Below are 19143 nucleotides of genomic sequence, written 5' to 3'. Positions count from 1 at the left end.
CAAGAGGCTTTACCCAGAAGATGATCAGATTTCAAGCTGTAGGCCCAGAAGTTTGTGACCGTAATGAATCCTTCGGAAGTCCTGACATGTCTTTCTTGGGAAATTTCTCCACAGCTGTGGAACCCGGAGCAAATGAAATTGAACTTCCTGATTAGTGTTTTCAAACCTTGTTGTCATTTTTCTTGGCGGATAAACTGATCTAATTGCAGTGAGTTAAGCCCTTCGTCCAGAGACTGTTCATTGTGTTTTCATTATGTCAAATCATCCACCAGGTGGCACTGTTGTTCCAGTGTTCTGACATGTTACTGTATGTACTGTATGGACTCGCTCGTTTGCTTGGGAGCATGGCAAAAATCAGATTGTGAGAATGCCTGTAGTTCACATCAAATTTCTGATCTGTAAGAAAACAAAAAACAAAAACACAGAAAACTAAAATGAAATCACATGATGGACATTTTGGTGTGTGCGACCAGCTCACTGAACACACAGACTTTTTTTCCTCTTGCCTGGAGTGTGCTTGGTGTTCTGCTCAGTGCCCCGGAGCTAATCAGAGCTTAGACCCTTAGACGCCCAGACGGATGCTGTTTGAGATTTTGGGATTTAGTGTGTGTGTGAGAGAGAGAAAAAGACGGAGAAAGCCAGAGGAGGGAAGGTGAGGGGGAACTGCTCTTAAGCACCGGGACTGAGTGGTCGTCTAGTCTATTAGTCCTCAGTAAGAGGAGGCCAGAGGGTCAAAGAGAGAGAAGGAGAGAGAGCTGGTGATCTAAAATTTCTCTCATAGAGGCAAAGAGCAGAGAGGATGGTTTTCATGGTTACACAAGGCCTTTAAAAGATGTAGAATAGCAGATTTCAATAGCGGAGGATGTTTTTTTTTTTTTCCTTCAAAGACAAATCCTGCCTGAAACTCTAACGTCACATTTAGGTATCAGACTTTAAAGAGCAAAAGAGCTTCTCTCCAGACTGAGTCCCATCACACAAGGAGGAAACCAGTGGACAGAGGCAGAGATACCGTTTTTGACTTGGTTCAGTTTTTATATTTTCAGTAAAAGATCAGAGCTTTTTCTCAGCTGAAAAACTCCTATTCACTTTGCTCTCCCTGGCTCTGTTGCTTTTGCGCCTAAGCCAAAACAACAGTTCCCCCTGAGATTTGTGCAGAATCGTCCGAAAGGAGAAGGAAAAATACGCAGAACATGTCTGATTAAACCTTGATTTTATAGCGTTTCACTCTGGGTTTTGCCTTTAGGTAAAATCTACTTTGTATTGATCTAAACTGCAGGTTAAACTTTCCATAGAGACGTGCCACCATTTCATACGTGGAATTGAGTGGACTTGTCAACAAGAGTAACGGTGAGCCTGTGAAAACACCAGAGTGATGCATGCAAAATACTAAATTACTCGAGCTGATTAGGTTTAGATTGTGTTATAAATTTGTACTATGTTATTAGAGCACACTGAAGGGCAGTAAAAACAGCCCATGATGTTGTTTGCCTGTTTAGTGAGTAAACTTTTGCTAAATTCAGAAGGTGCTGGATTTATTTAAAGGCGTGCTGGAGAACCTGAAGGAAAAACTGTGTTAGGAGAAAAAAGAAGGATGAGGGGTGCAGTGTGAGCTCTGCCTCAGTGATTTCCTTCTGGGTCTGACAGCTCATGAGGCCAAGCGGTCCACTGATTGGAGAGTATGGAGTTTGTAATTCACAAGACTCCCTTATTACAAGGCGTAGCTCTCGCCTAATGCATCTGTTATTGAAACGATTGAGCCGGGGCGTGCACGTGCTGGCGGAAGTGCACGCAGTCTTGTTTTCCTGGAAAGATGGCTCTTCCACGCAGAGCGTGAGCACAGAGGTGCGTGCATCTGTCTTTCTGCACACAGACTTGTGCTGTAATTTGTTCACGTCCTCTTGTGAGGACAGAGGGGCGTCTGGCTCTACTGAAGTCCCTAATGGCTCGTCCGTGGCACCCGCTGTGAACGCGTGGTTGGACTAAAGGTCACATTTATTTCTGGCCTGCTGATGTGGAGAATGGAGCTGTGGAGATAATCGAGTTTTTCCCTTTCTCCTCACTGTTGTGCTTGTCATCGCTTTTCTTCTTCGCCTTTCCTTTTTCCTCGTCCTCCTCCAAACAGGCACTTATCCCGGGGTTAGAGGAGAGACCTACTCATGTCTGTGGCTATATCAACAATCTACATTAGCCATGAAAACAAAGCTAAGGTCTTTGCATGTGTAATTCAGGACATGCAAAATGCAGGATGGATTAGCTCTGTGTCTCACAGTTAATATTTATGGAAGTCCTGGTAACAGCCTAGTTAGGCACTTTGAAACCTCAACGCTCACCTCCGAGCGTAACTATGGAGATGAGTCACCGTGCAACTGCGCAGCCTGGCCCAAATCTGTCCTCAACATCAGGATGGAGATTAGCATCACCCGGCAGCAGACTGCTGGCAGACTTTGGCTGCGACTGATACGGTTCCACTGACTGACGCTTTAAGCTGGAAGAAAAAGACCCGGAGACCTTTAAACTGAAGTTGCTGCCACACATATGACACAAATGTCACCGTTATATTTATTAGGGATTAATCTGTCGGTTATTTTTTCTGTGAATTGATTTTCCGGTCTATGAAATGTCAGAAATTGGAAGAAAAAAAACTGTTTTCCTCAGAGCTATTTGATTTGCCTTTTTTGATGTAACTCCATAGACATATATAATTCATAAGGTCAAGAATTTTTTACTGCTTCAGCTTGCTCTCTTTTTTGTTTTAGCCAAACTTTAGAGCGACAGTATCCAAAATTTCGAGTGGTCCTGCCCAGTTTCAGATATTTTGCTGTGCACTCAAACTCTGATTTTCAGTGATTCATTTCAGTCTTTTCTTGAGTTGTTCCCGAGTTTTAGTCGCACAGTTTTGCTCCTGGCACTTGACAGCTACCATTCTGTTATTATTGCCTTCCTGCCACTATGAAGATATAAACAATCTAAATTTGATCCCATGGATTTGTGTTAATACACTGCTCAAAAACAAATACATAAATAATGGAACACTTAAATCACACATCTTGATGAACTAAATATTGAAGCTTAAAATCTTTACTGATTTTAACAGTCAGTCAAAGCGAAACCACCAACAGTGTGAGGGCTGGATGAAGTCATCAGGTGATCCTGTGGCTAAGTAGACCGTATGCCTGTACGCACTCATCATAACATCTGGGCACACTCCTGTGGATGTTGTCCCGGGGGATCCCCTCCCAGACATGGATCCGAGCATCAGTGAGCTCCTGGACAGACTGTGGTGCTATGTTGTGGCTTTGGATGCATGACACATAATATCCCAGAGCTTCCTAGTTGGATGCATTGTGGGGTATGTTAGGTCCAGTCAGTGGCATCGATGGCCGAGCATTTTCCTACACCAGGGAACCCGAGGCCTGCTGGATTTTCAGGTCTGAGGATTTCTCGGTAACAGCAGTCAGGCTACTGTTGGCTAATAAAGGTCTGTATTACTGATCAACACAGTCGGAGAGAAGTTCAGAAGGTAGAAAACCTAGTATAACCTTGGTACTGTAATCCCTTATTCTGATTGAACTTCAGCATCTGGTCAGGCTTTTAATTTGAAATAAACTGGGCTGTGAGCTGTGGGGATGTTTATGTTTATTAACACATGTATGAACACAGCCATGATATTATGATGGCTCATCAACCTCTTTGGTTGTTTAAGCTTATGACAGTTCTTATTGACAACCCCGTGAACATGGCTGGTGTTACTTTTGAGCCAAAGATGATGGTTTTGTCGTCCTGCTGACAGTTGGAATAGAGCTAATTGAAGCCTCGGGAGTGGCGCACACAGTATCAGCACAGTTTGCGTTGCTCTATTGTGAGAATCGAGTGCAAAAGAGGGAATGCCTGCTCAGTAAAATAAAAGCAAATTATGTTCAGATGATTGTAATTATTAGATATTTGTGAGGTAATTGTGTTTTTGTTTACTAGCACAGCAGAGCAGAGTTTACATGAACCCAAATCTAAACATGGATTCACTCTTAGATTTTCTTGGCTTTGTTTCTTTCTTCAAAGCTTTTAGTAGCTACCACAAAAGTATGTTTTATTGTGGCAATAAAAGTGCTGCTCTCTGTGAGTCCGATAGATCTCATTCTGTATAACTCCTGTCAGCTGAATAAAAAAAAAAGTTAAACCTGATTTTATCAAAGCAGTTCATCTTTGTGACAGAACAAAAATCTCACATTAATACAGCAAGTGCGGCGTGTGGGATGCTGTTATTTCTACATTTGAAAGCTGTATGATATGAGTTTATGTATATTACTGTGTGTAGTCTTTGTGTGTCTGTGATCCATTGGAAGCAGTTTCTATGCAGAAATCTCACCGCAGTGTCTCTTCTGCAGTGGAGCTGCGTCAGGCCATTGTAGCCATGATGAACAGGAAGGACGAACTGGAAGAACAAAACACGTACGTTGGGATTCGCTCCTCTTACCTGCTGCTTGCAAACTTTCAAATGCTCCATCACACACACGTACTTAGGCTGGAAGAACTTCTCTTATGGACCTCCAGAGTGTGACTTGCAGCGATTTAACAGCTGCTAAAAAAAAGTTAAGCATGCTGAAAGTTAAAGGTCAATAGTCCTATTGATAAGATCAAAAATACAATACATATTTATTTCTCTTATAGATTTGCAAGCAAAAAGGTTGACTGAAGTACTTTACAAGTTAGTTAAAGAAAACAAGATGAAACAACTGATCAGTAAATTAAAAACGATACAGTGAAATAAAACATAAAAACCAAAAATACAATAAAATAGACTAAACTGCTTTAATGGAAACCATGGCTGTACTATGAGAATTTGGAGTTGTATAAGTTGCACTGCCTGGTTAAATAGTTGGTTGCCATTTAAAAATAAAAAATAAGTAAAAGGATCTCACATTTTCTAATATAAAAAATGGACAGGGAGCCTTTATAGACCTGATGAAACTGGAGTGATGCAAAATCTGTTAAACGAGCAGAATTTTGACTGCCTGCGAGCAACAAACAGATACAAGCTATTGCAGTAGTCCAATCTAGAGCTGATGAAAGCATAAATATGGATTTTTAAGGCCTTTTGGAGGAAGATGGGATTTTGCTTTGGGAATCTGACGCCGGTGATAAAAGCTGTGTTAACCCGTCTCTAACATCTCGTAGACAGGAAAATAAATCTGGATGGTGTCAGCGTAACAATGGAAGTGAATTTTGCACTTCCTGAAAATCGATCCCAAAGGCAGCATATATAATGAAAACTGAGTAGGACCCAACATGGACCCCTGAGGTACGCCACAACAAATCTAAAATAACTAAAAGAGCAGAAAAACCCGAGTCAGCAGTTAAGAAAAGATCATTAAAATACAAATACCACAAGTGTCTAAAAAGGTCTGATGATTAAAGTCGATTTTAAGAAGTTTTCTTTTTGAAAAAAAGCTGCACAACAGCGCATATGAAAGCAGGTGATACACAACCCGATGACAAAGAAGGATTTACTAGCCTGAATATTATGAAGGGTTTCCTTAAGAAGATGAGAGGCGAGGATCTCTCTCTATAATTAAAGTGAATCTCCTGCCAAGCAGAGGTTAGAATTTCATACTAAATGATTTAAATTTAGGGTATTATTAACGACACAGGCACAGATTAAGTGCTGATTAAATATTTTATATCAGAGCTAAATGTAAATCAGTCTGTCAGTTAGTGCTGCAATTAAAGCAAGTATCGTCAGTTTATCTAATCTGTCTATGAAAATAACATCCCCAGTATTTTAACATTTAGAGGATTAAGCCTGTGTATGGGATGCTACCTGAATATGATAGTAATAGAAGCCTGTGTTATTTATGCATAAACGTGCATGGCAGCTGCTTTTTAAAGTGTTTTTTTTCTTTAGGTCTCTTCGCAGTCTGCTGGATGGGGAGATGGAGCACTCAGCAGGCCTGAGGCAGGAAACCGATCTGCTGAAGAAGAAGCTGGCAGAACTGGAAGAGAGGCACTCAGCGAAGGTCCAGGCGCTGGCCAGGTAACGCGTGATGACTGCGGACCATACGTTAATACGTAACGTCTGCCTGCACAATGGATGATTGAAACTGCACGTAGCAGGGGACTTATTCTATTAACGTTTAACAAGTTAATGCACTCTTAACAAATTAATGACAGCAAAGAGTGCAGATTTAAAAATACTGCTTTTGATTTCAGGTGACAGTAAATTTAGATTATTGTGTGTGGCAAAGCATTTGCACGCTGACATAAACAGACTATTTATTTGTTTTGGTCTACTGGTCAGAAAACTCATTTTTTACTCTTATTGACACTTTGGACCACAGGTTATTCAATTTGTTGACTTTCAGTCAGAAAATTGTTAATGGCACTGCTGATATAACAAATGAAGTCACATTCAAAGCTTCCACACTATAACCCTTTGGGCACACAAAATAGTGGCAGAATATGATGTCAAATGATCTTCTGGTTTCACCTCTAGCAAGAAACTGTAACATTTATGATTTTCTGGCACAGATCTATATTTACCCATACAGTAGTTTTAAATTTATATATTCTTGAGTCAATATATTTTGCGGGGAAAATGAGAAATAGGTGCAGTCATGGATTGAAAAGTGTGCACACATGTATGGAAGAGGGGAAAAACAGTTTGCACAATTCTAATGAGTTTGAAAGTCAATACTTGTTAGGACCACCTTTTGTGCTTTAACACAGTCTGAACTCTGTTAGGCAGCTTTCTTGTCATTTCTTTAGGTAGTCTTGTGGAATAGTTCTCCAGGTTTCTTGAAGGACATTCAAAGCTCTTTGATGTTGGCTTTTGTTCTGTTCTCTTTCAAGACGATCCCACACTGCTTCAGTAATGTTGACTGATAATGTTCCAGTGTTTGTTTTTCTATCCAGGTATGCTTTCACTCCATTGGCAGTGTGTTTGGAATCAGTGTCACGCTGAAAAATAAAACAATTTCTAATGGCACGCTTCACAGATGACAGATGGCATTGCATGGTGGATCAAAATCTGACTGCATTTTTCTGCATTCATAATTCTGTCACTTTTAACAAAATCCCCAACACCACTGGCTGAAACGCGTCCCCAAACCATGACAGAGCCTCCACTATGCTTTACAGATGGCTGTAGACACTGTTGTACCTCTCCTTCATACATTTTGAGTCCATAAAAGGATATTTTGAGTCCAGTTCCTGTGTAATTTTTCATACCTCAGCCTTTTTCTCCTGGTTTCCTCTCCTTAAGAATGGCTTCTTGACAGCCACCCTTCCACTGAGATCATTTCTGATGAGGCTTCAGTACCACATGTATCCCTCAGGTCCTGTGTCATGTTCAAATGGCCTCCACAGTCACCAGATCTCAATCCAGTCGTCTGGACTGAAACGAGAGATTCACATCATGGATGTGCAGCTGACAAATGTGCAGCAACTGTGTGATGCTATTATGTTATCAGCACCTTGCTAAATCTGTGTCATGAAGAATTACGTCTGTTCTAAAAGCAAAAGGGCATCCAGCCCAGCGCCAGCAAAGTGCCCCCAAACAAACATAAAAACCCAAATGGCTGCTGATTGTAGTTTAAGGACAAATGGTGTATGGATGATGTTGTGGTGGGAGGATTTGTCACACCAGTGTTTGAAAACACTTTTAGAATTCCAGAAATGAAGCTGGATGACATTTAAATATTTTATATTCTGGCACATTGAGCATTAACCGCTTAATGCGTTAAAAAAATGCATTTTGGCTTTTTGTTTGCACTGATGGAGACACTGTCAGTAGAATGCAGATGGAACTGCATGATCATCCAAGTCATGTAAACAGAGTGTCTCCAGATGGGGCAGTGCAGCAAAAACACTGATTGCAACTGAATATAGTCCTTAGCAGTTACACCTGTGTTTTACACTTCAGTAGGACTGGAGTCAAAGATACAGGCGTGTTATTGACTGCTCCATTCATTAACTGTATGGATCCACATATTTAAACCAAAAAGTTTTCAGTCAGCAGAGCAGAAGTAAACACTGTGTTAAAGCTGTAATAGCCTCAAGGACTTTCATGTCTGTGATTAAAGCTGCCTTGTTGCTGAGGATTGTGCAAGGCCTTTCCTTAGACCTGCTGTACCTGCGTCACTGTTTTACACATAATAACAGGAATTACCACTAATGGCAAGAGCTTTACGCAGACAGGAAAAGGAAACTATATTTGTGCACTGTTAAGTTTCCCCATCGAATTCAGTCTACTCATGATTAAAAGAACTAGAGGATACATGTCAGAGCAGAGTAGGAAACTTTACCCCATTCATACTCGGTGTGTGAGATTTCCTTTACCTAAATCGCAGATACAGTCAGTGTTACCCCAATAATTGACCACCTACGGTTCACTGAAAGTGGCCTCTATCACCTTGGCATGTGCCCAGAGTCCTCAGTCAAGCCCTGAGCCCTTTAAATAGATGACTAGTCATCCTGCAGCAGTCGAAACAGAAAGCCCCAGCAAGCAAGATTGTAGCCTCCCACAGTAAATCAATCCACTAGCTGGGATTGATTGGGTGACTCAAGTTAAGTGTGTGGGGACTGAATCTGATGGGTTTGTTGTTGGGAGCGGACAGGGCAGCAGCTGACTGAGCCGTTTAATATGTGATGATGTTCCTATGGAGCACTTTAATGGGGTGGAAATGACACGAGGTAGAGAGGCAGTGAGAACAAGAGATGACTGTGACATACAGTATGCATGTCCACACAATCAATCGCACACGCACTCAGACACATAAATCCGTTTCTGTAGTCTGCTGCTAAATCTCAAGTGCTGCTTTTCCTTCTCAGCCAAATCTGTCTCGATCAATAGCGGCTATAAATACCGTTGAAGGAGCAGCTAGCCGCTGAATGAGGGCTTGGAGCTGTCGGCATCATTCTGTGAAAGCGGCTACTGGCAACTGTTGCTATGTGCCCCACAATTCTTCATCATTACTGCGTTAATGGTGAATTGAGTTACTGAAATGGTAACATCTTAACACTCATAAGAACGACTGGTTTTCTTGTTGACCCGATGGAAGTGCCTTACTCCCGTTTAATTAATTGAGACATTGTTTAATCTGAGATTACTTTGAGAGGAATCACTTTGCTGCCTCTGGCACTGTGCAGGTTAACTTTTTATCTTTACCACCAGATGGTCCTGCTGTTTGAGGAAGTCATCTTATTTTAGAAATCTTCTGAACGATCCTTCTTACATAGTAGAGTGATACCCATACTAAAGGAAGTGTCTTATATACACATAGCGTGTATGGATGCCTGCGTGTGTGTGAGCCTGGTCGTACATGGGGGTGGCAGAGGATGAGCAAGCCTCCATACATAGATTCCGGATGACGTAGACTCAGGCAGAGGGGAGTGGGCTAAAACGAGCAGCTGCCCACTTTACCGACTTACTCACAGATCCATCCACATATAACACGAGTGTAAGACCCATACTCGCACATTGTGACATTGCAACACACAACCCAAGCACATATGTAATAGTCCTCTCTTGTGGTGCTGTACGCACACCAAGAATTTGCATTCTTTGTATTTCCATCACCTGTTGGATTTCCTATGAAGGAATATTGCACATGTAGCAAGTAAAATCTTAAATGTTTTGCTTCATATAAATTGGAGCTAATAGATAAAAGTCATAGTTTTTGGTGTGACCATCCAGTGAGTTTAGACTGATTCTTATAATTGGGTCCTTCCATCTGAAATCAACATGGGCCTTATGCTCAACCTTCTCTTATTTGCGACAATTTTATGGTCCAAAAGTTGAATTTATATAACGAGTGCTGTGAAATTTCAGCTTCATATATCAAATATTTTTCAGGACACATTCTTTTTAGAAATATGGTCCATCGACCTACTTTCAGCACATTAAAATCTGAGGCAATATTTGAACATCAGTGTCTCAAAAACCATTAAAGGTAAAAACCTGAAATTTTCACTGCTCTTTCTTATGATCAAAACGAATCAGGACCTGTAATTTGGGACCGATACATTAAAAAATCTCTGTGCATTGACTAGTTATATTTGAGTACACCTTAATAAAAAAGAAACTTCACATAGCAAAAAACAACTAGTGACGAGTGCTAAATATCATATAGTTATATTTCAAAAGAGTGCAAAATTTTTTTGCTAATTTGTACTCAAGTGTGGGATTTTGCAATAGTGCTCGAGTTTTTACTTGATATTTTAACTAGCCAATACTCAAGCATTTTTTAAATGTATCTGTCCCAAATTACAGGTCCTGAATTATCTTCATGATAAGAACGAAAGTAAAAGCTTCAGACTTTTATCTGCAGTAGCTACTGTGGCAAAAACAAACAAACAAAAAAGTCAGTTTGAAACTGGTTGCCCTTTCCTCTTACCATCTGGATGCCTTCTTGTTTTTGTTGTCACTTAAGATGATCCTCGTCATTATTACACCGTAATATGAATTTGTTATCAATATGATGACTCCCTAATGGCAATGCATATTGGAATATTATTAATTAATACTGTGATTAATATTCATTTCTTCATTTCTAATGACACAAGGCATTAAGTCACCAGAAAGCTGTTGCTAAATAGCAATGTCCCACACCAGTTGACCTTGCTCTAAATGTCTAACCCCCAAGCTCATTCCTCAGAGAATAGTGAGACAGACGCGCACACACAGAAAATCTTTCCCCTCAACTATTTCTTGCCCCCCTCTTTATGCGACAGTTGGCAGAGCGGAAAGCAGGCCTCTCGCAGCAGGAAGACGGGAAGGTGGCCAGTCGAGTGGGCTCGGGCCAGCTAGCAGTTCCTCGTCACAGGGAGAGGGGGTGGTTGGACAGGCGGACACATACGTGCGCGCACACACTCGCATGCAAAAGAAACGAGAGCAGATGCCTTTTTCTTAGCTGGCAGAGCCGCCTTTCTCCAAGCAGTCTGGTACGGCTTTTCTAAAAAAATAAATAAATAAAATAAAGTGGCAGAGCAAGTGGCTGTGATGTTTGCCCGGTTTATTTGTTGGGGGTGTTTAGTCAGTTATGTCATTCTGCCCAAACGGAAGTTTTAACAACCCAGCCCTCCACCCCACAGCCATGCTGTGCCTCTGCGTGGATTTATCTATATGTATAATGCATATATGTGCCTCTAGAAGTGTGTCAGGAGAGAGAATGTATGCTTTAAGGGCTTTTTATTTATGTTTTTTTAAAGATGGCAGTGCAGTAAATTGCACTCAGGAGCATTACCTAGCGACTGAGCTGCTGATCTCTGAAGGCGTCTTTAAACCTCTAATTCACTACTTCCAAACAGAGCCAGACTGTACCTGAAGAAGAGCCAATTTATGCTGTGTTTATTGCACATTAAGATGGCTTTAGACCAATAAACGGAGGGATGGGGAAATGTAATACAAAAAAATCACTCCAGGGCATCTATTCAGTTTAAGTAATTACTGTATGTAGTTTGAGTTTAAGCTTTCCTTTTCAGATAGTTTTTTTTTTTTTTTGCTTGTACTCTAAGAGAAGATAAGAGCCCCCCCTCCTTTTTTTTTTTTTACTGGCTCTCTAACAGTGTCTTACAGTGTTTGCATTATATAAAACCCATTCTCAGACTTCACATTCTTTGCTTTCTTTTAAACAAAATATTCATAATTTCTTTATCTCTTAAGCACACACTGTTTTTTGCTCTTTCCCCGCTCCCATTCACTTGCACATAAAATACTTTTCTAAATGTTTCTAAGCCACGTAGCTTTTCTTTCCCCCCGCTGTTTCCTTCACGCGCAAAACAATCCTGCTTTTTTCTAAATCTTTTGCACGCACACGGTTTATCCTTCTTACTTATCTCGCATTGAGGAAGATGAGATGACTTCAACAGTTTTACTGCCCAGTGTACTTAATAGGCTTATCCTCTAAGCAGACGTTTACACTAAATGTTTCTAGAGCAGACGTTTGCCCCTAATGAGAAAGCAGTGTGTGGCTGGTCCCATATCTGCTGGATGAAGGATGCAGTTTATTTAACAGAGATGCCGAGTCCTTAACTTTCAACACGCTAATTTAAAACTTTAGCATCCCTCAAGGCAGACAACCCACTTTGAGTTTTAGATGAGTTTGAATGTGTCACGTTTACACGTCCTGCTCACCAGTAGAAGCACCAGATAATTTAATGGATCGCTCTCAATTTTGGAATTGAGAAATTGTGTGGCGTTCCTCCCTTCTGGCTTTGTTGTTTAATTTTGTTCCGTATCCATTATTTAATTCTCGTCCTGTGGTTCTGAACATATCTGGCGCGCTGAACTGAGTTTGTTTTGATAGACTCACTGAAGGCATTGAGGAAGTTCCTGCAAACCAAAAGTCAACGAGTTCAGTCTTAGTGGGTATTTAAAATACAGTGTGTGGTTGCTGCCCTGCATGGAAGGATCAAGCTGAGGGGGCGCAACACTTAGAAACAACATGAAATAAACCAGTAAAAATGTAAAAGTATTTGCAAAAACAGAGGAGCTGTGTGTTAAGCAGGTGGATTATTTTTTTATTGCATGTGGGAGGCTGAGCTGTGGTACGACCTGAGGGAAGCTGCTCCACTGCAGACACAATACTGGACACCTAGGGTGTTTATCACACCTCCGGGCTGTGTTTTATCCCTCTGCCCTGAAATTGGATTTGAAAATACTCAGTTGAAAATAGTTCAGTTATTGGGGCTTTGGTCAGAACCATGCTCACGCTGACAGCTGCTGTGTTATCAAGTGCTTGGGTACGTTCCCCTAAATTCCCCACCAGGCCACTTATATTATCTTATATGTTACCGAGCTAATGACATGCTCAGCTCTTAATGGAGGGAGTTGTACACATCTTTCAGTGTACTTTGCACAGTTCGCTCAAGTTTAATTAATCAGCAATTCGAATCAGTCCCCAAAACCTGAGCCAAATAATTCCAAGCTGGCTTGATGCACTTGATTACCAACAATTCCTTGTCAGCGGAGAGCACAGCTGAGGTTGACAGATGCAGTGTATTTACCAAGGTGACATTTTATCCCGTTGAAAGATTGTTTGCTTTTCCCGGCCCAGGCATTGTTTTCCAAAAGCAAGCACATTACACCGGCACAAAGTGTTTTACTTGTATCAGAGTGATCAATAATTCAGCAAAATGTGTTCATTATCGTGCTGTTGTAACCTGAGAAAGGAATTCAATTTCAAGCGCGCTAAGTATTGTTTGTTCAAAGAATCGTTTATTCAGAGCAGACAAATCTTGCCGAATGATTTTTCGGAACGGCTGTTCGAGAACAAACAAAACTGTGTGTGTGTTTCTTTTTATTTATTTTATTCTTGAATAGCTGACAGGCATCTGGTTATTATTTTCTATTGACAGCTTGCAATAACAACTGTTGAAATGATTGTGAGTGCATAATAATTTAAATGGTATAAAAAAAGCAGAATGACGGTGGAGATTTGAAAAGGCTCACAGTAGATGACAGGCAGCGACGGCACCTGCTGAAGATAGTCGAGGCTTGAAATCAATACTTCGTCAGTTTGGATTTTTTTCTTTGGGAAAATAATTTCCCAGTATTGTGTTTTATATAACACCAATAATAATAATGCAACGAGTAATAAATGGTAAATGGCCTGTATTTGTATAGCGCTTTACTAGTCCCTGAGGACCCCAAAGCACTTTACACATCCAGTCATTCACCCATTCACACACACATTCACACACTGGTGATGGCAAGCTACATTGTAGCCACAGCCACCCTGGGGCGCACTGACAGCGGCGAGGCTGCCGGACACTGGCGCCACCGGGCCCTCTGACCACCACCAGTAGGCAACGGGTGAAGTGTATTGCCCAAGGACACAACGACCGAGACTGTCCAAGCCAGGGCTCGAACCGGCAACCTTCCGATTACAAGGCGAACTCCCAACTCTTGAGCCACGATCGCCCATAAAAGCATTGTTTAATGTAGTCATAAGAAAGCAAGAGAGCAAGCAGCCTGATTAACCTTTGTTACTACACCTGTATTACATACCTGGCAGAAAAGCACAGGTGTATTTAATAACAGTAACGAGGCTCCTGCTAAACACTCACACTTTGTGCTCTGTTGTCGCCATCGACTCCTCCGGGTAAGATCTCAATTTGTACCTGCTAAATTCTTCACTGCTGAGTACGATGGGCTTTGTCTGTCTGCTGTCTGGTGCCTGTCTGATTACATTTTACATGACCGAGAAGCTAAAACCTTTTTTTTCTTGTGGTATTTTTGGCTACAACAACAACAACAACAACAACAACAAAAAAAAGAAAAGAAAAACCTGGATAAATTCTTTCTTTGTCAGAAAACATGCAAACTGGCATCTAATTATAAAACACCTATTGGAAAAAATATTAATATTTTATACAGTTATTTAGTAAGCTTTCTGTAGTCTGTTAGATGGGTGTTATTACGGTGGCCCTGAGAGGTCAAACGCAACTTTAAAACAAAAACAAAAAGTTTTAAAAGTGCAAAACAAAATGGAAATGGTACAAAAAATGTTGCAAAAACTCACAAAAAGTGTGTTTTTTTTAAAATAAGAAGTGTTTTGGGGAAACAACAACATGACGGAACAGCTGTGGAACACTTGCTAATAGCAAACTTGTATCTGTAGTATAATATGAATCATGCAGTTAAAATAAACATTACCTGCCCAGCACCGACGAATCGTCTGCTTCTTTAAAGTGTCCCAGAGTCCTTCACATGTTTTGGTTTCTGTCACTTCTCATTATCTGTTCTGGTGATTTCTTTAACTTGCAGTGCATTTGACCTCTCAGAGCCACCGTATATTATTTATAGTTTTTCAAATGTAATTGAATAAAATTACAGTGACAATAGTAGTAAATGGGCCCCAGTTATGTAGGGCTCTTCCTCGTTTTTCTTCACTTATTCACCACTTCTCTGTCGATAAACTTAACTTAGGGTTTCCTGAGTAAACATTTAAAAAAGAACAAAGAAAAGAACCATTTTCTTGTCGCTTCCAGATAGTGACACTGGTTAAACTCTATTATGAATTTCTAGTTGTTTGGCAAGCTCTGTGATTAGGGGTTTTATAAAGTGGCCATGTCTTTTTGTAAGTCAATACTGCAATCTCATCTGCAGTCCATTAGCTTGTATACTTAACTGCTTCTGAAGGCCACAGCTAATTTTTAAGGGCCATGATTTCCTGCTCCATTCGTGGGTTATTATTTATAAAAAAACAAACAAAAAAGTTTGAGCAAATTTAATTTCTCTTTTCCTCTAAACTCAGACTGTTCACCTACATGCAATCAAAGCCTGCAGCATGATTGATCAATAGATGACAAGCCAGAAAGCTTCCCCCCCTGGCCTGCAGATGTGCAGATATCTTATTATAGAGATAACATTATCTCTTACGTGGAGCCGGGTTTCTTAATAAAACAGAACACTAAACTACTTTTACGATGATTAGGTGACTTTAAAGGCACCCACTGAAGGTCTTGATGGCAGTGTAATCTGGCAACGTTGGCTTCTGGGAATGCAGTGCACTGTTGTGAATGTTAACAGAATCTGAGGACAAAGATGCTTCGTAGAGATGAAGATAATAGAGCTGCTAAGGCTTTTAGAGCCCCACCTCCTTACACATTTTGTGTGGTCTTAAAATGAGACTATTGATTAGGAGGATGAAACCACCAAGTGAGCAGAGGCTGTGTGCGCGTAGAAGGGTGAAAAAACAATTTCTAACACGTCATCGTGACAGACGGCAAGTAAAAGAGCCAAATTCATTGAGTTCGTAATAGAAGAACACTTTAACCTGAGCTTCACGTGTCTCACATTATGTCAAATCCTGCAGACACAAGGCCTTTTATCAGTAAAATGATTCCTCTGTTCTATCTGCGTATCTGTCCAACCCGCTACACACACACTCTGTAAAGCAGGCGGTGTGTATTAGCTATAATTAAATCAGGCTGAAAAAGCATCTGGGCTGCGGGTTGTTCTGATAACCGTGTGGACGGCTCCACTGAGAGCTCGTCATGTGGATTTCAGGAAGTTTCCCCAGAGGTCCCTCTTTTGTTGGTTGTGAATGAGGGCTGATAAGCAGGGCACCAAACATCACCCGTGGAGAATGAGGGTTTGGGTGGCGGTGTGGGGGCGCGACGGCGGTGCAAGACAAAGACTGTTGGATGTAACTGCCAAGGGCATAAAGCCGCACTTCCAGTTCTGATTGATTTCTTCCCCAAAGTCGACGATGCTCAGCCGGTTACGGCTTGTAAGGAGACTGCGTCTGTCTCTCAGTCCCTTTCTTTGTCACCGCGTCTTTGTGCATGTGTCCTCAGTCACAGTACAACATGTGCGTTTACATTTTCAAGGGCTCTTAAGATGCATCTCCGAGCTATCAGAGGCCCTGATATACCTATAACTAGTGTTCCGGTTTATCCCACTGGTGCTGGATCTGTGTGGGATAGTCAAGCAGTACGATTACATGTGCCTGTAATTTGGAAACAGCTGAAGTTGTTTCTTTTCTCCAGGTAACAGTGGATTCTCGCCAAATTTACAAGTAACTGCGTTTCTAAAAGATGGCACAAAGCTTGCAGTGCAGCTGTTTGATGGAATTGTAAGCTATAACAATTGTGAAGGGTGGGAAAAGTAGGTCTCTTTATTTGTTGGGGTCTCACTGTTTTGGGGAGGTTTGAAAAGGCCATGCCTAGTTTTACTAGCTTTACTGCAGTGCACTGATCTGACCCTGTATTTGACCTCGTGTTTTCTTCTCAGGTATCTTCTATTTCAGTCTGTAGAGAGGCCTCAAGGCCAGCCTGGCTTCTTTCTCATTTGGGAGATAGTAAAGCACCAAACTGTATTGCTTTGTCTGGATAGAGAGTAAATATTAGAAGAGGAAATAAAAAATTCAGAACTGACATTCATGAGCTCGAGACACACGATCTCTTTTCTCTTTTACATCAAGTACCTTTGCAGTAATTAGTCTGATAATTTTTTAATTTGCTCCAGAATGATCATTTCTGCATGAGTGAAAAGATTTCCATATGATTGCATTCAAATCACGCCATGCAGAGTCAGACTGGAGCTAAAGCCAAGACGATCCATCAGATATTTGAATGAGAACATTAGAAGTTTATTAAATTCATGTACATTTGCATTGTGAGGAAGAGCTCATATTGAAACGCTAAGGGACATTTCCCACCAAATTATTGTCACACTATTGGAAGCGCACATTATCTAAAATATCACTATACGCTGTATCATTAATGTTTCCCTTAATGGGAACTAAAGGGCCCAGCTCAAACCAGAGGAAAAAACAATTTCTAGAAACTTTGTCAGAGAACCTTCCGGTCATACGCTGTATATTTTTGCACTAATATTGCCATCCTAGCTCTCCATTAATCAGTACGTTATCTTTAAGTGTCCTTACTTAATGACACTAAGGATATTTGGCATTGAAAACGACCTGCATACAATGCGTTGTAGCTATAACCTTCTTGTTTTAGCCCTCTGTTTTCTTCTGTTTAAGCTTTGTGTGTCTGTTTGTGCAGGGAGAATGAGGTCCTGAAGGTCCAGCTGAAGAAATATGTGGGGGCGGTACAGATGCTGAAGAGAGAAGGAAGCCAAGGCAATGACGGTAAAATACACGCACGCACGCACGCACGCACACACACTCACACACACGTGTGCGCGCTCTCTCCGTGCATCATTATGAGCTGAAATTAGATTTCGTATCAGCGTCCCAGTCCATCTATTTTGCTCTCAAACAGCAGCGCTCATGGATGCAAACAGCGAAAAATAAGGTCATCGGTTTTCTTTCATATGCCAGATCAGTTCTGGTGCTTTTCTCAGGGGCTCTGATGCCTACCCTCTATTTTTACAGTACGAGACCCTGTCAGACAGAGAGAGCCGGTTTCCCTCTCAGTCCTGCTCACTTTCATTTATCCAGAGTTTTAGTTTTTGAAAATATTCGATATCTCTGACTTTGTTTTTGTGTTGCAGAGGGATGTTAGCGAGGCTTTGTGTGAAAACTAGCAAGATAAGCCTCTGTTGTGTCAAATGCAAATAAAATGAACACTGCAGATAACAGAGGGCCATATATTAGGTCAATTGCAATCTATGGGATAAAATGGGGAGTGGTTATCTTTAAAACCCAGAGGGTTCATTGGGTTTTTTGTGCTTTTGTTTGGTGCATCTTTTCCCTATTAAATTCATGTTTTATGATGTTTTTCTTAACTTCTAATAATGCACTACAGCGTCTACTCTACACTATCACCAACACGAAACCTGAGCCTAGATGAATATATTATCTTTATTTTGAGGAAAATTCAATTTGTATTAAAATGTGGGTCTTTTTAATTATTTATATCAGTGATAAAACATGTCAGCATCCGCACTATAAAGTCCAATGACCAGATGGACAGTTAGGCCCAACGATACACGGAAAGGTCAAAGTTTGTCTGTGAGCAATGATGTAATCATGGGTGATAAATCAGCCATAGTGTGCCTCAGCCTCAGCACCTTGACTAAAACATAAAAAGGCTTAACTTTGCATTATATTTAATTAACATTGAGGCTATCATATGACTTGGCCAGAGGGGCCGATGGCGCGATATGGCAGCCTCGCTTCTGTCAGTCTGCCCCAGGGCAGCTGTGGCTACAACCGTAGCTTGCCTCCACCAGTGTGTGAATGCGAGAGTGAATGAATAGTGGCATTGTAAAGCGCTTTGGGTGCCTTGAAAAGCGCTATATAAATCCAATCCATTATTATTATTTTAAAACTGGAGGGTTATTAACTAGTTAAAGGTCGTCTGTCCTTAGCAATAATAAACTGTTTGATTCATGAATATGTTGAATCTGCCTTTTATTCTGTGAACTGTAGACACTTGAAACTGGAAAAAAAGGGTGGCCTTCAGACTAAAACGTGTGGCCTTCCACCGAAAGCAACACATTTCAAAGGGGCAGCTTTTACTTTGAAGGCGAACTTTGCCCTTTTGTTTGTGTCAGAGTTTCATTACAGGTTTGGAAACTCCTCCATGCAAACTATGGGTGACCATGGAAACCTGCTAGCAGCCAAAGAAATTGCAAAGAGGTTTTTGGGGCAGCACCGTATACCTCTTTGAAACCAATTTGACTTCGCATTAGCAAGGAACCACCAGCACCCGCTCGCCATCCAGTCACAAAAT

At 41.1% G+C, this 19143-nt stretch overlaps 1 protein-coding gene across 1 annotated transcript in view; it reads left to right on the top strand.

Moving 5' to 3' along the window:
* Window positions 1–19143, top strand: part of snx29 (sorting nexin 29) — a 148465-nt gene that overhangs the window by 15055 nt on the left and 114267 nt on the right. The window contains exons 12-14 of the mRNA XM_084938170.1: window positions 4383–4446; window positions 5900–6028; window positions 17509–17594. Of these exons, the coding sequence (XP_084794296.1) occupies window positions 4383–4446; window positions 5900–6028; window positions 17509–17594 (279 nt within the window). The remainder of the gene's footprint in view (window positions 1–4382; window positions 4447–5899; window positions 6029–17508; window positions 17595–19143) is intronic.

Source organism: Perissodus microlepis, chromosome 8, assembly GCF_051167445.1.
Source record: "Perissodus microlepis isolate ML-2025 ecotype Zambia chromosome 8, ASM5116744v1, whole genome shotgun sequence".
NCBI classification, from domain to species: Eukaryota; Metazoa; Chordata; class Actinopteri; order Cichliformes; family Cichlidae; genus Perissodus; species Perissodus microlepis.
The sequence above is the reverse complement of the archived record's forward strand: the minus strand, read 5'-3'. Positions and strand labels throughout refer to the sequence as shown.